This window comes from Equus quagga, unplaced genomic scaffold, assembly GCF_021613505.1.
Source record: "Equus quagga isolate Etosha38 unplaced genomic scaffold, UCLA_HA_Equagga_1.0 153_RagTag, whole genome shotgun sequence".
In the NCBI taxonomy this organism is placed as follows: Eukaryota; Metazoa; Chordata; class Mammalia; order Perissodactyla; family Equidae; genus Equus; species Equus quagga.
In genome coordinates this window covers 7,430,650-7,448,517 of record NW_025796915.1, presented here as the reverse complement: position 1 = coordinate 7,448,517, position 17,868 = coordinate 7,430,650, and the positions used below count along the sequence as shown (strand labels likewise).

General features: G+C 51.1%; 1 protein-coding gene across 3 annotated transcripts in view; it reads right to left on the bottom strand.

Annotated features, from left to right (window-relative positions):
* Nucleotides 1-1,345: 1,345 nt before the first annotated feature.
* The window catches only part of LOC124233069 (acidic leucine-rich nuclear phosphoprotein 32 family member A), a 38,613-nt gene continuing 22,090 nt past the window's right edge, over nt 1,346-17,868 (bottom strand). For 2 of the 3 annotated variants that reach the window (XM_046650141.1, XM_046650140.1), the window contains exons 2-7: nt 9,351-9,500; nt 9,017-9,139; nt 6,334-6,532; nt 4,920-5,017; nt 2,839-2,902; nt 1,346-2,571 (exon numbers count right to left, since the gene is read on the bottom strand). In XM_046650141.1, coding sequence (XP_046506097.1) covers nt 2,510-2,571; nt 2,839-2,902; nt 4,920-5,017; nt 6,334-6,532; nt 9,017-9,139; nt 9,351-9,500 — 696 coding nt within the window. In that variant the 3' untranslated portion in view covers nt 1,346-2,509. Of the gene's footprint in view, nt 2,572-2,838; nt 2,903-4,919; nt 5,018-6,333; nt 6,533-9,016; nt 9,140-9,350; nt 9,501-10,249; nt 10,613-17,868 lie in introns of those variants that run through there. The other variant, XM_046650142.1, reaches the window with a different exon arrangement.

The window sequence follows — 17,868 nt, the reverse complement described above, 5'->3', positions numbered from 1 at the left end:
TAGGCCCATCAACATTAACCCATTCATCATCGTCCATTTTACCTTACATTTTATAGGATTTATTTCCCTATCTATGTGAGTCAACTGATCTTAAAGCCTCCTGGAACACCCCACAACTAGAAGGACATGCAACTAAGATATACAACTGTGTTACGGCGGGGGGGGGGGGGGGGGGGGTGGGGGGGGGGAGGTGGGGGGAGATAAAAGCAGAAAAAAAAAAAGATTGGCAACAGTTGTTAGCCCAGGTGCCAATCCTTAACAACAACAACAACAAAAAAGCCTCCTGGAGTCAGGGCCAGGAACCCTGAGGTTAGGCCGGTGCATCTTTCATGTTTTCACCAGCTCGGGGAAGCACAGAGCACGCCTGCCTAGCTCATCCTTATAGCCCTGGCGTTTAGCACAGCACCTGGCCTCTGGGAGGCCACCTCCCCATCCTACAACTGGAGCCAGAGGATGTCTGCCTGCTGTGAAGAAAATGGCGGCAGGGCCAGGGCACTGGCCAAAGGGCAGGGTGGGTCAGCCTCTCCCGGGAAGACTTCACTCTGCTGGAATCACACAACGATCCCAAGACAGACACTAGGGCTCCCTGTGTGCTTTAGGGCCGGAGGCTGAGCATGCACATATGCGTGTAGACATAAACTACCCCAGCACATTGGTATAACCCTTCTGGAAAACCTAATAGGACCTTGCATATTAGCCTTATGAATGTTAACTTTTGGTCCAATGACTACTTCTAAGAATTTATACCAAGAAATTCCCAAAATGTATACCAGAATGTCCACTACAATTGGTAAGTTGGAAATAACTCAAACATCTAACCATTTGGTTAAAATTAAGCAAATCAGAAGTTAATCAACTACTACATAGCCATTTAAGAAGCTTTTGAAGACTCTTTAGAGGTAGAAACTATCATAACATTAAATAAAGGAACAAAAAAGCCACCATGTAAACCTCTGGGTTTGTGAAATAATTTGCTTTATACGTTGCTGAGGTTTTCAAGCGTATATTCTTTCTACAGTCTGAACAACGAAACGACGAAAGATATTCCAAATAAGCTTCCAAAGCTGGCCCAACTTTTTGGTGATTGCTTTGGTGCTTGGTTTTTTAACAACTCTTTTTATATCTTTTTCTCAAAATGAAGATTTTAAAGAAGATAATACACCAACTACTAAGTCTTGCCGTGAGACCCAAAGTATGCAAATTTACTATCGAGTTACGTATCCTCTCAGCAAAGCTATTTTATCAGGTGACCAAAGAGAAGCTCCCCCGATGAGCGAGTAGGTTATCCGGCGTGCATCGGAGGAGCATCAACGGCCTGCTGGACTCAAAGAAGCCATCCCCAAAAAACTGTATAAAAAGATTTATTGAAATTTATCAATGACAAACAGACATAAAACTCAAAGTTTGGCTCTTCTGAGGGGGAGGAGAAAATCCGGGCAGATGCTCTTCTGTACAGATGGAACACGGGCTAGGGAGACACAGGCTACTTGTAAAGCAATCCAGAAGAGGGACATGAAAGCACACCTGTGCATTCACTAGGAATTTGCGGTCACTTCAGATTTCCACTAGGTAAGAAAATACAATTTTGCGTTAGTTTTTCCGTGCTCCGCTGTATGAAAAAAAACCCAGCAGACATGCAGCAACGTCTCCCGCGCTCAGCCTTGTAAAAATGGTCTAAGCACAGAAGCACACGTGGAAGATTTCTCTCGTCATTTTGTAAAACAAAGCGTTCTAATAGTTTACAGAACAAGACAGGACAGTTTTTTTTTGAATCTTTTAAAGAGGTTGAAGTTTGAGGGTTTACTTCTTTTGTTTTAATTATTATTACCAAATCTACTTTACTCCTAACTCATAAGCCTGCTGTTCTCAGCTCTCTGGCTCACAGCTCTTAAGAGTGACATCAGAGTCCTCTTTGTAGAGTGAAGCCCACCACCAGCTGTGAAGAGGGAAAGGGAAGGGAGACGGGGACTGTGCCCATCCAGTGCCAAAACACGCCTTTAGGTTGCTATTTACAAACCAGGGCATCAGGTGCCTTGAACAGGCCCAAGAAATGCAGAAACCACGGCAAGCAGAACAAGAGGTAAGATGTGGCTGGTGCTCAGCCCCTCCTGGGCTCTGAGAAACCAAACTGTGGCCAGCCATGGCCTTGCAACCAACTAAGAGACTCAGGAAACACCAGGAAACGTAAGAGGCCTCCAAACCGTCCTCTCTGAGAGTAAGGAGCAAATGCTCACTTGGTGTGTACTCAGCTATCGCATTTACAGGGGCAGAACCAGACACAAAGAAAAAGTAGGGGAAAAAAAAATAAAGAGTGGCAGTAAAAATAGTATTTTATTCCACCCCCTCCCGCCCTCCCTCCCCCCACAACCCCCAGTACACTTTTCCCCTCTCGTTCCCACAGCAACGTTACAATCAGAAAAAAATAAGTTTCGGGGGGCGGGATGGGGAGGGGGGTATGGGTAAAAACAGTCAAATCACAATAGGAATTTTTCAAAATAGGTTATTCCACTTAGTCATCATCTTCTCCCTCATCTTCAGGTTCTCGTTTTCGCTTCTGACCCCTTTCTTCTTCTGGAAGAGTAAGAAAAAGGCATTTAGACTAATCATTGATCCTGCCTCTAACCCAGCCCACCCGCTGGGAAACCAAGGGACCACACAGCTAGGAAGCTTTGCCAACCCTGGCAAACTGAGGCAGGGCTTCTTCCTGCAAGCCAGGGAGGCCCCTGTGGTCTCAGATGGGCTCGCTGTGCCCACTTCCAGGTCCTCAGGGCCTCATCAATCTACTGCCAAATGAAGGGGCCAGGCTGCAACCCGCTGAGAGTAAAAAGGCTGCCATACCACCAAGATCTTCTTCATCTTCCTCATCATCTACTTCCCCGTCATTATAACCTTCTTCATCCTCCTAGGAGAGAAGATGGACACCAGACATTAGGAATGCCCCTGGCCTAGGGACGTGCTGAGGAAGCCACTTTCCCTGACACTGAACTCCAACACTTGCCAACAATGTGTGTGGTTTAGACTTCCTGACCTGAAGTCCCTGTAACTCAGGCAGCTTTCCAGTCTGCACGCTCTAGGAGAACAAGGTCCCCTAGCCGGCTCTCTGTCATCTAAAGCAGGCTGTCCTTGCATCTGTCCTCACTCTAGCTTTGGCTTCAAGGGAAGACCCTACTTTCAGCAAATCCAGATTCTGTGGGCGAGTCCAACCTCCCCCCACCCAGCCCCTTCACCATCTCGCCAACTTGGATCGCTTGGCGGGGAAGGAAGGGGAGGATAAATTCAAGGCCCCCTGAGGAGATCATTCCCAGCTCCTTGAGATTCAGCAAGCATGTATTCACTCTCAACCCACGACCCTTCTTTACGCTGCTCCTGCAAGCGCCGGGCTGGCCGGATGCTGAGTGTGGCTCCTAAAGCACCAGGCGGCCCATTGTTTAAAAAGAACTTGGTGATAGACTTCTTTTTGTCAAGGGAAACATCCTTTTATAATGTCACCAAATAGCTCCTTAATCAGTCTGTTCGCTAGGACTGTTTTTTTTTGTGTGTGTATAAGCTCTCCTTTACTGGAAGCTGGAAATCTGCAGATGGTCAATGAGATTACGAAAAAAAACCAAGAAACAAAACCTGCACGCTGCGCTCCAGTGACAGGAAGAGCAAAATGAAAAATCCATTAGCCAACATGACTTACCACCCTGTCCTAGGGGGACCTGTTTTCCTAAGTCTTTCTTTCAAAACACTCACAATATTCTTCAGAGGTAAGCCTAGCAACCTACATGTAGGGAGAAGAGAAACCCAGCAGCTCAACGAGGCAGGAACCCCCTATCTCACCAGCTTCTCCATCTGCCCAGACCTGCCATCCCATGCCTGGTGTGGGCAGGCTGGGAGCTCCTGCTTGAGCCCGCTGTGTGCAGGCAGGTGTCTGGGCCCTGATCAAAGGAGACAGGAAACTGGGGCAGAAGGCAAGTACCTTGTCCATGCTGTTGTCATTTTAAGCCTCTCTGGGTCTAACTTTTGTAATTAACAAGAGTTGACTTAAGACTTCTGAACAAGTCCCGGAAAATGACTCTGCCATACAGACTCAGAACCGAGAAACATAAAGCCCGGCACCGAGAGCCAGGACTGAGGAGGTGTGAAAGCCTAAAATACTAAGTGGTCAAACGTCCCCTGTCGGTCACTGTCCTTAAGCATTCTGCTTACAAATTATTTTACCCTCTTAACAACCCAGTGAGCTGATCCCTATTTACAACCCAGTTGTAAATTGATGCCTATTTTACAGATGAAGAAATGGGCTCAGAAAGGTCAAGGAACTTGTCCAGGGACACACAGCCAGCAAGTGGTAGAGCTGAGATCCACTCCCTCACAGACTGTGCCCTGAATCTCTGTAATACAATACCCCCTACAGACATGTCACAGACTTTGTTAAAAAACTGGGAGCCAGCCATTGTGTTAGGACAATGGCACTATTTCCACTGTGTACAGGGGGCCCTCGTCACTTTCTGATTCGGGATCCAGCAGTGGCTTATCCTACTTCCCAAAAGTTCAAGGCAGTCTCTGATTTTCCTGAGCACACTGTAAGCGCTCAGTGAATATCTGAACTAACATACGAATGCGAAAAGGCAGAAAGTGGGGCCGTGGATTCTCAGAGAACCAATTTTCATGTAGAAATAAGGCGTAGGCATTACCCCAGCAGGTGAGTCCCCTCTTTACCTGCCTCCAGAATCACCTCTCTACCCCTCCCAGGGCAGCTTCAAGTCTTGCCTCCCCCAAACCAGGCCAGTAAAAGGCCCTAAAATGGACTCATTTCCACAAGCAGGGTTTGGGGGCTGCCAAAGGCTGGGCGCTGGGGCAGTCAGTAACACTGACTCAGAGGCAGCAAGCAAGGGGGACTTGGGGAGACGGCACCCGCACCCAGCCCAGCCTCTTACCTCCTCCTCTCCACTCACATCCTCCTCTTCACCTTCCTCCTCCTCCTCCTCGTCCTCCTCGTCCTCCACTACCTGAGCATCTTCATCATACTCTTCCTCTGTGCAGTGGAAATGGGGACAAGAATGGAGGAGGTGGTGAGCTGGCTCCTCCCTCACAGCACAGGACCCAGGCTGACGGGCCTGGCACAGGGGGTCTGGTCTTCAGCGTGGGCCCACGACCCTCTCACACCCGCACAGGCCCAAAGCCTGGATGCTCTAACGTGACTGAACACAACCTAAAGCAATCCCAAAGATAAGCATCCTATAGCGACTGGAAAGGTAAGCCTTCCTCCCAAGTTTTACAAAAACAAAGATCCCTTGTGGAGGCTGAGACCACAGGGAAACTGCTGGATCAGAGGAACAAATTACAGGGCCTGGGAAAGCAGAGAAATCAATTCATTTAGAAGAACATCTAACAAAACTCCTCGCTTTAAAGCTGAGAAATTGGAATCCCAGAGGCGAGAAGTGACTTGCTCAAGGTCACACATGGAGTTCGTTGCAGAGCTGGGCCTAGAAACCTGATCTTAGGATTCCAGCCCTCGGCCTTTTCTGTTGCATCACAAGATGGAACACACTAAGGTAAACACGGTCTGAATATCTTGCTCATACTTCCACCCAACATGGAGAAACAAACTCTCATGTCTGAATTAACCAGGCAAGTGTCTCCAGTCTCAACCTTACTCTGGCCCTGAAGACCTGCAGGGAGGTCACACTGTGCTGGCATGTGGGATGGGGACAGGAGGAGGTGCTCCTGTCTTCCCCTTCTCTCCTTCCTGCAGGCCCTGACTGTCATGTGCTGCCAACATGCTGCCTGCTGCCTCCTCCATTTCCCGGACCCCTGGGGCTCTTGAGTCCACACCCCCAAGTCCTGTGGTCCTGTGGGCTACAGCCACCAGGGGGCCCCACAACCCCTTCAGCTCATGACCTTACGTCTACTACTGGACACCCAGTTGGGGAAAGGGAACCCTCAGGCCACACCCTACCTTCATCTATCCACTGACCCCTTCCCTGTGAGAGTGTCTGAGTCCAGGGTCACACCATAGAGAGACACTGTTGAATCTCATTCCCCAGGGGACTTTAGAAAAGAAAACAATTGAAGGGAAGATTCAGCTAGATGGTTTTTAAGGAGTTACAATGCAGTTGGAGAATCTCAAGATGTTTTTCTCTGGGGCTCACATCCTATTCTTTTAGGGGTGACAATGAGACAGATTAGGGACAACGGTAAGCAAAGCAGACAGCCCCAACTCCCCTCCTTACTTCTGGAAAGAGGTGGACAGCCAGCTAGCCCTCAGCGGCTGGTGGGGGCCTCCGTCAGCCCCCCCTCTGTAAAGCAGGGGGACCCCGCCTGCCCTGCACCTTCCCCTCCACCACCCACCGTCCTCATCCTCCTCGTCGTCGTCCAGGCCCTCCACGTAGCCCTCGGCATCCGAGTCGGGGGCCTCCTTGTCGTCCCGGTCGTAGCCGTCGAGGTACGTGAGCTGCGGGAGGAGCTTGAACACGTTTTCTCGGTAGTCATTCAGGTTGGTTACCTCACAATTGAAAAGGTCTAAGCTCTTGAGGTTTTCTAACTTTTTCTGCAAGCAGAAAAATGAAGTCAACAGTGAGCAGCAAGTGGGAGGTGGGGGGGGCGCGGTGAGCAAACACCCCAGGGAAAGAGGCGGGGTGCTGTGCGACAGCGGGAGACCTCCAGGCTCACAGGCCATAAGGGCAGTCTGCTCTGGCTCTGCTGGGCCATGAGGTATGTCCAGACTTATCATCTCTGTTGGGGGCCTCAGCTTCTTCCCCTGGGAAATGGGGGGCTGGACTTGAGGGTCTTAAAGCCTCGTCCAGCGCTAACTCCTCTGTTCTCCAGTCCCAGCTCTCGCCTCAACGTGACCAGCTTGGGACTCACCGGGCCTCCTGGGGCAGGAGCCAGGAGCTCTGCTGCTTCCCCGGACTGAGGAGCCAGAGGGGAACTCAAATGGAGACGTGAGCTCACAACCAACTCCTGCGTCTACTAACAACGACGATGATGCCAGCAGTTAACATGGCACTTCGCGTACTGACTCGGTTTATCCTCACAACCCCGAGAAGGCAGAAACAACCACTAGTCGGTTTTATAGATGAGGAAATGAGGGCAGAGAATTGGGATTTGATCAGGCAGCCCAACTCCAGACCCGCGCCCTTACTCACTGCAACACCGCCTGTCAAAAGGGACAAGAGGGAAAACGATGGAGGACCTGGATTCTGTCGCTGGAACCTAACACGACCAGCTTTGTCAAAGCTTTCTCCCAGACGGGTTCTAACCCATAGTACACCTGTTTGGTGGCCGAGGAAACCAAAGCCCACGGAGTGCGAGGGTCAGCCGGCTAGCAAGAAACAGAAACCTCTCGACTTCCCACCCCACGTCTTCAAGGCACAGGTCTGAGAGCACCCATGCTCAGCCAAGTCCCAATTCCAACGGGACCAGGCCTGACGGGGGAGTGAAGTCCCTCAGGGTCAATGTCGGGAACTAGGCTGCTCTTTCCAGATCTCACGATTGAGACCCGGGCATTCTCAGCAGAGGGTCAAGGAAGTCTGGGCTGTGTTCTGGGTGGGCAAGCCGAGGACCCCCCAACGAAAGGCAGCTTCGCCCGCTCAGGAGGCGAATGTAATGCATCACACTGATAACCAGGGAAGGGGAGCTACAAAAGCATGTGTGGTATGGGTGGGGGAGCAGGGGGTGTGCGTGTGTGCATGTCGGATCTCTAACGGTGACTGATCACAATGTTTTGTATACTCGATCCTCATACCCTGCGCCTCCCCAAACACATATACAGAACTTCAAAGGTTCTTCTTTTTATAATGAAATTATGAAATCAAGACTTCCAGGTAGATCAGAATAACTTTGCTTTCCCCTAGGAGATGCGTGGGAGAGAAGTTCTATGGGAAGCTTATTCTAGCAGTCGACCCCATGCCACAGATGGGCAGGCAAAGTTTGAACTTGGAAAAGTAGTGCCAGCTTCCTGTTCTGTCACCCTAGCCCGTCCACCAGCCCTCCTCAAGCATCCACAGAGCGCAAGGAGTGCTTTTTGGATAAGAACCCTACAAACTAAAACTGAGGGATGTCCCAACCACCACCTTTCATACTCAGAAAAGGGAAATGCGGCAACTTGGCAAAAATATCCACATGGCCTTTTCCTGATCTGAGACGCATGGTCCATGAAGTGATTCTTATGTGTACATTTACAATAAGTGTGTTTATTTAACATGATAGTATTTCTGTATTTCAAAAAAGCTATTATTTACTCAGTGACACATCTTGTTGACAAAGTTGATTTTCTTGAAATCAAGGAAAAACAGCCATTCAGATCTGGATAACGTAGAAGTTGTTATTCTCACCATGACTTGTCCCTTTCTGGCTAGTACATCAGTGAAGTCTGGGGGATGTTCAGCTCTGTGAGGATGAGCAGAGGAGCCAGAAACACTGTCCAGGCCTCTGAGGCCCTGGTCACTACCACGCCAAGGACTGGAGACCAGGGCATTCTTCCCGATGCCACGTGGAGCAAGTTCTGTGTGAGGCTCCCAAACCACACACTCTCTGCCATCCCAGGGGGCCTGTTTCAGGACCCACTCATCTCCCACCGTCCAGAGGCACTAGCCTCAGGCCAGTGACCTAAGGAAAAAAGAAGTGCCCACCTCCAGGGTCAGCTTAATTCTTGGATGGCTCCTCCTTCCCTAAAGAGGGAGACTGAGCCATGCTGTAAGCCAGAAGAAATGACAGCTCAGGATTCCAAAGCTGAGCAGAAACTGTATGAGGAAAAGCACTAGACGAGAAATTGAGGCCAAGGTCTGCCCTCACCCCAGCCCAAAGGCCCAGGCTGGCTCAGTGACCTCTGTCAAGCTATTTAACTTCCCTATGTCTCAGTTTCTCTTGGATGAAGTAGAAATTACCACTCCAAGTCTATCTCATAGCACATAACAACAGTCAAATACAGTAAGCTAAGTGAGAAAAAGGACATTATACAAACACAAAGGTACTATTCCGTGATCTCAATCCTGCCCACCCCCGCCACGGAGAGGGGACCCACATGACTCACCAGTGGCTCTATTGTGCTGAGGTCTTTAATTTTGTTGCCACTTAAATTTAGATGCGTGAGGTTCGGACACTTTTCTGCCAATACTTCCAGGCCCCCTGAGATTCTGTTATCGCTTAGTTCAAGCTAAACAAGGCAGGAGAGAAAAAGCAGAAATAGCTCTTAAGATGAAGGCTCCGGGCAGACAGGCAAGGAGGGGAAAGTTGCCTCAAGAATCGTCAGACGTGTTGGCGCACGCACCTGGCTTCACCTTCAATTATGCTCCCTAAACACGAAGTAATGACCCCTTGCTCCCCCCGGCCCGCCTCCCGTGCACACGCTCCTACACTCTGTTTACCTTCTTAAGTTTGTTTAACTTTGGTAAGTTTGCGACTGAGGTGAGGCCTACGTTGATTGTACTTAAGAACTCCAGTTCTTCAAATTCATCTGTGAGGCCTTCGATTTTGCCTTCATTCGACCGACAGTTGTCCAGGACGAGCTCTTTCACCTGAAAAGGGAAGGGGGCGTGAATGGAGGCGAGGAGCGGAGCCTGGGGCAGGGGAAGGGTGTCAGGCCTCCTTGGAGGACAATGAGACAGCCAAGAAGCAGTCTATCATACACGACAAACAGCACTTCTTCCAGCTCTTCTGGAGCATCGCAGTGACAATGCCCACCCTGGTCCTTTGGCGTTCAGCAATACTGAGGGGAGGGGCGGTGGTCGCATGAGCAGAGCTGCAGAACCAGAGGGCCACTCGAGACAGAGGCCTTGGCCGGATTGGAGAAGACAAACTCAATAAGCCCTGCTGCCACTGGCAAGGTTGGTGTTCTCCTTCCAACCCACTGCCATATTCTTCCAAAACTCCAGTAAAAAATAAAGCACCACAGTCCCGCGGCACCAGCCTGACCACATTCCCGAGGCCAGCTACTTATGCCTCCCATCCTCAGCCCCGCCTCCCTCTGTGTGCTGATGGGTCCCAAGGGGCGGTAGGCTTGCTCTCACCTGCTGCTGCCACCACAGCCAGAGCCTGCCCCACAGCAGGGGCAGCAGACCAGGGATTCCTCCAACTCTCCCTTCTCTAGACCAGTGCTGTCCAATAGGACTTGCTGCGACAATGGGAACCTTCTGGGCTGTCCAAGAGGAGCCACTAGCCCACATGTGGCCACTAAGCACTTGCAGTGTGACTGGTGAGAATGAGGAACTGAGTTCTAAATTTTATTTTTAATTACTATAAGTGTAAAGAGACACATGAAAGTTACCATATCAGATATCAAGGCTCTAGACTTTGCTCTTCAGGGTCCTGAGAGCAGATGTGGAAAGAGAGAAGGGAAATCTGCAAACCCAGGATGGACCTGCAATGAAATGCTGAGGTTGGCAAAGTCCAAAAGCTGGTCTTCGAAGGCACCTCGGCGGCGCTGTCTGTCCCCTGCCCAAGTCCCCGAAGCAGCTTTGCCCTGTTAAGAGTTCTGAGATTCTCCTCTCGTCTCTTCCTACCCAAAGAGTGGGCCCTCAACCCCTTATTTCTAATGAGGGTAAAAACCTACCCTCTCTTTCCTTCGTTAAAAGGCAGACTTGGGGGTCCGGCCCCGTGGCTGAGTGGTTAAGTTTGTGCACTCTGCTTTGGCAGCCCAGGGTTTCGCAGGTTTGGATCCTGGGCGCGGACATGGCACCACTCATCAGGCCACGCTGAGGCGGTGTCCCACATGCCACAACTAGAAGGACCCACAACTAAAAATATACAACTATGTACCGGGGGGCTTTGGGAAGAAAAAGGAAAAATAAAATCTTTAAAAAAAAAAAAAAAAAGGTAGACTTAGCTGAAGGGGAGATTTCAGGCTCCAGTACTGATGGTAGGGAGACAGACTGAGGAGGAGTAATCAAGTCTCTGGCCTGAAATGACCCAGGGGAGTCAGCATGCGAGGCCAGGGTGCTTGGCCATCCAGCCTGATGCCCAGAGTTAAACCATTCCTGTCCCTGAGCAGTCTGGCTGCTCCCTGGCCTTTCAGGCCTGACAGGCACCTTAAAGGTGATTGCTTCTGGCTGCCCTTGGTGCTCGACACAGCATCCCCACCTGCCTGCTCCCTGCAGCCTCCAGGAAACACACACTGATGTCACCTGGACAGGATGCCTCCCTGGATTCCACCCATGGGTTCTGATTTCTCACCCATGGGTCACACAGTACAGGCCTGTCCTTCTCAGTAGCAGCCCCACATTGTCTGAAGGATCATTCCTGCCCCTCAGAGCGTTTTCTTCTCCTAGATAAGCAGATGGGCCTTCTAACCAGTCCCTCTAGGGCGTCTCCCACCTCAGCAGGGCAATTTGCTGAGCTTCTTCCTGCAGGGCCCAGCATGGCCAGCATGCAAGAGTCCTCCAAATGCTCCTCCCTCTTGGGCATCTCTAGGCCAAGTGCCAACTAGGGGGACGAGAAGCCACAGCAGACCAACCGTGTCCCTCCTCAGTCCACCCTTACCAGTGGGCAGACCAGGAGAGCTCGGAGCACATGTGGGTTGCAGAGGCCTGCAGCTGCCCTGCTTTCTGCTTCTCTGGTGGAGAGAGGCACACCACGCAGGCCAGGACAGCAGGAATTTATCAAGAGGGGCAAAGCCAGGTGCACAGCTCTCTCCCAGAGCTAGCAAGCTCTTGGCCGAGGCACTGGTGCCAAGGCCCACCTTTCCCTTGGATCTGGGATGAGAGAAGTTAAGCCCTTGCCCACTCTCCCAGGAGAGGCCAGATGTCTAGGTCAAGCCACCTTCTCAAGGTCACTGACAACAGTGCCTGGGAATAAATCCTGTGAGGCCTTCTGCCCTAGGGCAGGAAGTCAGTGTAGAGTCAGGAAGCCAAGCCTTAGGGGAGAACCCCTCCCCCAGCTGCAGTGAACACTGGTCACAAGGCCCACAGTCCTCTTTAGTTACTCGGTTCCTTGGAAGGCCCTGGGAATTCTTTAAGCTCCACCAAGGAAAGACAAATATGAGAAGGGATTCCAGTTCACCCTCAAAGATTTCAGACATGCAGTTTTTCTAGACGGGTCAAGGGCTTCTCCTCTTACAGTCACTAGCCAAGGAGAAGTACTCAGTATTGGGGGGGGGGGGGGGGCGGGGGGCGGTGCGCAGTGCTGGAGAGTCAAGGGAATTCCTCCCAGAAGTCAGCCTCTTTCCCGGAGAGGCACAATGCCGCCTGGGAATTTGACAGACTGATAAGAGGTTCCAGGCCTGGCTCCCAGCACCACACCCAAACTGGGGCCATTCCTCTTGGGGCCATGTGCAAGCCACTACTATCATGTTTTTATTAGTAATAACCAGGCGCACTCTAAGTGCTTCACCTGCACTGGCTCATTGAATCCTCACAATCGCCCAATGGGGTATTCCCCTGTCTTACTGCCACATCAGAACCACCTATCCTAAAGGCCCAGGAATGGTCACAGGAGGGTGTCCACTGGACCGAGGTGGTCAGTGTTGCCGCAAGATGAGAAAGGGCTCCTCATGGCTTCTCTGATGTCCCCAGATGTGGGGCAGAGGCTCTCCTAGACTCCCCAGGTCAATCCTACGAGCTCCCCTGACTGCACCTGCCCCCCTTGGCCCGTCTTCTCACTGTTCCACCAGCCGTGCGGGGGCCACTCCCAGCAGTCCCCACCCTGGTTACACTTCCTCAGTAACCAAAGCACAAAACCCAACCCAGACCTCACTTAGATGACACTGTAGTCAGGGAGTGAGGATCTGAGAAGGGCTGGGGGCTGGGACCCCGCTCTCCCCAAGGAGCAGGCGGCTGCTTCCACTCACTTGGGAAGGAAAGCCTGTGGGTCTGGAGGGCCAGGTGGCTGTTACAGGTCGGGGTGTGGGCCTCTGGGATCCCCCTGGTTTCTGCATTTCCTTCCTGGAGGGGGTTTCAGCCCTGCTTGGGGTAAGATCAAAGAGGAGAGGGAGAGGCCTAGGCTCAGATCCTGAGTTTGCTGACATCACCAAAAAGCCCAAATGAGTTGGGGAAACCCATTGCTTCTTTGTGGGGTGATGTGTCACATTGGGGATGGCAGGTAAGCTGCCTGTGAAGTGTCTGAATCGGATCAAACAGGAAAAAACAAAAGTGCCAGCTCAGCAGCCGATGTGTGGAAGTCACTCCGGCCTCCACTGTCTTCGGGCTCCAGGGCGGGCTAACGTGTTTCAAAACCTCCGACCCACCCCAGCATCCCTTAAAGGGACTCTGAGCCCCTGGCGGCAATCCCCCAACTTCCTCCCGTCTCTCCTCTCCACTCAGTGGCCACCGCTGTAAACCCTTCCACGGGAAGAGAACGGGCCTTTTACATCCAGGGTGTGTTCTGCTTAAAAAAGAAAAAAAAATTAAGGCCCATTTCCCCCGCCAAATCCTGGGTGTGAGCTAAGTGCAAAGTTAAAATTAAACTGAAAATTTGTACTTTGGGTTTAGACTCTCTCCCAGCTCCACTGGCCGTTTAAAAATAATCCGACTGTGGTTACTCTCTCTCCCATCCAATGACTAGAATGACTGCTTCTATCAGGAGCTTTTCAAACACCCTAATGACAAACCTACACAGGATCCTCTGCTTCATTCCCCACATGTTAACGCCCAAGAGGAGCCTGCAGATTCACACTCAGCCCCCAAGAGATATCACTGGGGAGGCACTGAAGATTCCCAAGAAATCAGACTACCTGGCTCTGGCATTTCCTGAAAAACTTGTCCCCAAAGCAAGGACGCAGCAGTCATTTCTCACCAGTGGGAGCTGAAACGTCTGTGATAAACATGAACACATTATTACTCTAAGGAACAACCCATTGCTTGTTTCAAAACTGTGAAATCTTGTCTTTATGGAGCTCTCAAATTTGACCATTCCTCTCTATTCCCAACACTGCAGTCCTGGTAATGGTCATCTAAGTCACCCTAAGCCATCTTCTGCCTCCAAATAGGGTCTCTGTGACAGTGGGGACACTGGACTCCTGGGAATAGGCCTCGACTTAGAGGCCAAGGACTCGGTTAGCTGGATGACCGTGCCTCTGTTTCCAAGGTTTCATGCTCTGCCTGTGCACAAAGGGGATGACGATGTCTGTTTAACCTATAAATTGCAAGTTCCAGCCTGGAAAAGCCAGCCCCGGTGGTCTACTGGTTAAGATTCGGCAATCTCACCGCTACAGCCCTGGTTCAATTCCCAGTCAGGGACCCACACCACCCGCCTGTCGGTTGTCACACTGTGGCAGGTGCGTGTTGCTGTGATGCTGAGAGCTATGCCACTGATATTTCAAACACCAGCAGGGTCACCCATGGTAGGCAGGTTTCAGCAGAGCTTCCAGACTAAGACAGACTAGGAAGAAGGACCTGGCCACCTGCTTCTGAAAAAATTGGAAAAGAAAACTCTGAGAATAGTAGCTGAGCATCACCTGATTTAGTACGAGAAGGCGAAAGGATGGCACAAAAAGACTGGGCAGGGTTCCGCTCTACCATACACAAGGGTCGCCAGGAGTCAGAATCGACTCAATGGCACTAACAAGAACTAGAGTCAGACTCAATGGCACTAACAAGAACTAGCCTAGAAAACTTTCCTGGCTTTTTGCTGCCTGGCGAAAAAATTCAAGCTCCTAAACTGACCTAAGGAGACCCTCTATTCTCCATCTCCCCCAACTTCCTCCAACTGCATCGCTCCCACCTCTTACCTTTGCATTACAATTCTAGTTCAAGCCCCCTCCCCAGAAAACCTTCCTGGCATCTAGGCATCTAGCGCTGAGCATCCCGGGGCACCGCGGCAGCTGCCACATGAATCATTTAATCGTGTATTAAGCATCCGATCCTCCTAGAGGTCAGGGACTGTCCTTCCCCGTAATCAGCCTAGCAGGGAGCGGACACCAGAGAAAATGCTTAACAAATGTCCTGTTTATTGTGCCAGGCGCAACACGAGGTGCTGGGCATACAGAGTGCATCGAATCATCGTGAAAAACTTACAGTGCCACTGGTCCCACAAAGGCTGAACGAACACTATCCTTTTATGAACAACAACTTTTTGTGTGTGTGTGTCTTGGGTCCCCAAGACAAGTATAAGCCCCTGGGAGGCAGATGGACTGTGAACACTCCTCCTGACCTGACCCAGTGCGCAGCCCACAGGTCTCTCCCCTGCAAGAAACCTCTCTCTCCGACAGGGCACTCTTGTGACACTGTTCACCTGGACAAATGCTGAGAAGACACGGAGGTGACAGTGAGCCATAGTTGGGGTCCTTGCCAGCAAGAGGTGCAGTGACAGGCTAGGAGCAGACAGACGGCTGGTAAACAACTCCGCCCCATGTGCCAGGTAGTGGGCCTGAGGCAGGGACAGTGCATTCTTCAAATGCCTCTACCCCAGAGAGGATGGACACACTAACGGCAGAGAAGAGGGACCCAGAAAGACTAAGAAAGAGGACGCACTATATCAAAGTCAGCACTAGTCATATAATTTGCAGGGCCCAGTGTGAAAATGAAAATATGAGACTCCTTGCTCAAAAATTATTAAGAATTCCAAGACAGTGACAGAGCATGTTAAACTGAAGAGTAAGGCCCTTTTAAGCGCAGGGCCCTGGGTGACTACAGAGGTCACACACCTGTGAAGCTGGCCCTGATTTAAAAGGACAGCTTGGGCCTAAAACAGAGCCTTCTGAAGGCCAGAACCAGAGAGAAGGAAGCTCAAGTGAGAACCACTCTTTATTTTTCTAGCACTTCCTGAGGCGACGTGGAGAGGCGGACAGAAGGCAGGCTCCCGAGTCACACAGACCGGGCTCAAGTCCAGATTCTCCACTGACGAGCTCATCTCACCCCTCTGGAGCTTCCGTTTCCAAAGACAATACCTAGGGTTGGATTAAATGAAACAATGGACTTAGAGCATCCCTAGCTTGGAAAAAGCCACTTGCCTTCCTTCTCCTTGATCCACAGCCACCTTTATCGCTGTGTTCACAGTGATGGCACAAGAGTGCGAGCAAAGCAGGCCAGAGACTGAGTGACCCAAGCCGTCTGCAGGGCTTCCTCATGGAACACACCAGGCCTCTTAACAGTCTGCAGAACTAAGATGGCGTGCCCTCTTGATTCTGCATCTACACCTTGTTTCTTTTTTCCCCCACTAACCTTGAGTCCTGATTTTCTTTTCTTTCACTGAGCAAGAGTTCAATAAATATTTGTATCTTTGGTTTCAATCTTGTCAGTCCCTGACCAGTTTAGTTTTCAGGTTCCAGCCTTGCACAGAAGAGAAGAGACAAATCAGACTGACCCCGTGTTTTTGGTGCGCATGGGTTTTAAATAGGTCAGCTTTTAAATGGGCCATCCCCTGGTGCAGAGCCCATTACTAGCTAGAAGGCCAAAACCAAGGCAGAGGGAAGGGACGTCTTCCCAAAAGTGTTCCAAAAGCACGAGAGTGTTTCAGGTTTTGTCGTTTTAACCATAAGTTTTGCTTAACAGTCAGTGCAGAAAACCTGCAAAAATCAGTCAGGTTCTGTGGGGGGGAACAGCAAGGCTCTGGGAGAGAAGTCGGACATTTTGAAAGCTAGAAGGGCCCTCGGGTTTATCTAGGTCAGTGGCTTTCTGACCACAACCCACAGTAAAAAATACGTTTTACACCTTGGGTCAGTGCACACATGTTTTTGTGTGTGTACAGGCACACACACTGAAACAAAACTCACCCTTACAATTACGCCTTCCGATTACACTAAAAAGTAAATATTTTTTAACACGACCCACAGTTTGTAAAAATGCTGTTCTAGTTATCCCTCTTTTTCTAGAAGAAGCAAGGTCCAGAGTTGGCCTGGAGCCCAGAGCTGGGTAATTCTCCCGCCACACCACACCACACCACACCACACCGCTGCTCTGGAGCAGGATTCACAGGCCCTGGTGGAAGGGCATGGAGTGAACAGAAGATCCACGTAGCTTCGGTTTCTGCTCGCAGGAGGCTGGCTGCAGCCCCAGTGGCAGCTAAGACTCAGGTCTCCTCCGCTCTGAAAGATCTTTTAAAAGCTTCACCAAGTGGCAGGGGCCCACATTACTTTAAAAATAAAACAAAACCAAATCTCTCCAAGAAAAAGGCATCTGAACCTCTGGATTTGTCTGTCGCCTACAACAGAGCTCTGGAGGCTCCGGGTGGGAGCACATGGCCATGGGAAGCGGTGACGCCATGCCCATTATTTTAGGCAAGCAGGTCCGGGGCGCGGCAGCGGAGATGAAGCTGTGGGGCGGGTCACAGGCTAAGCACGGCTCGGGGAGGGCCCGTATTAACATAAGTCCCGTGACTGGCTCTGCGCTGCCCCGGAACCGGCCTCCGAGCCCCCTCCGGCCCCAGGTGTGGGGAGGACTTAGTTTCTGCCTCACCAAGACAAGAGGAGCTGGTTCCACTGCAGATGCTTCTTCCAGCCAGGACAGACTCTGGGCAGCAACCCCAAGACCAGTGGGGTTGAGTGTAGGACCTGGGCCTTGCGCTTGTCGAATGTCACCAGCCTGTTTACCTGGGGAAACCCTAGCAGAGCTGGGGCTGATGTTACGCCTCTGCTCTTCTCCCCATAAACCTCATTCCTCCCTTCCAGCCACTCTAGATGCCAGTCCCCTTTAAGGACTCGCCAGTTCCACTTCCTGCAGGAAGACTTCCCTGATTGCCCAGCCCTGCCCTAGCCATGCCTGACTGAAGAGTACATGCAGGACTGTTCCCAGAACAGCAGGGACTGGGTCCAGAGGGCTGTGTGGGGGCAGGAAGTGGGGAGTAGCAGTCTTGGGTCTGACTTTGCTGGGGGGCGGGGTGCAGTGGAGAGGGAGAGATGAGCGTTTTGGAACTGGTGGATGACATAGCCAAGTGAACATCTAGCAGACTGCAGCTTCTAAACGGCTGTCCCTCTTACCTTCCGTGGGTGCAGAAGGCCTAAAGAAGCAGAAGCTG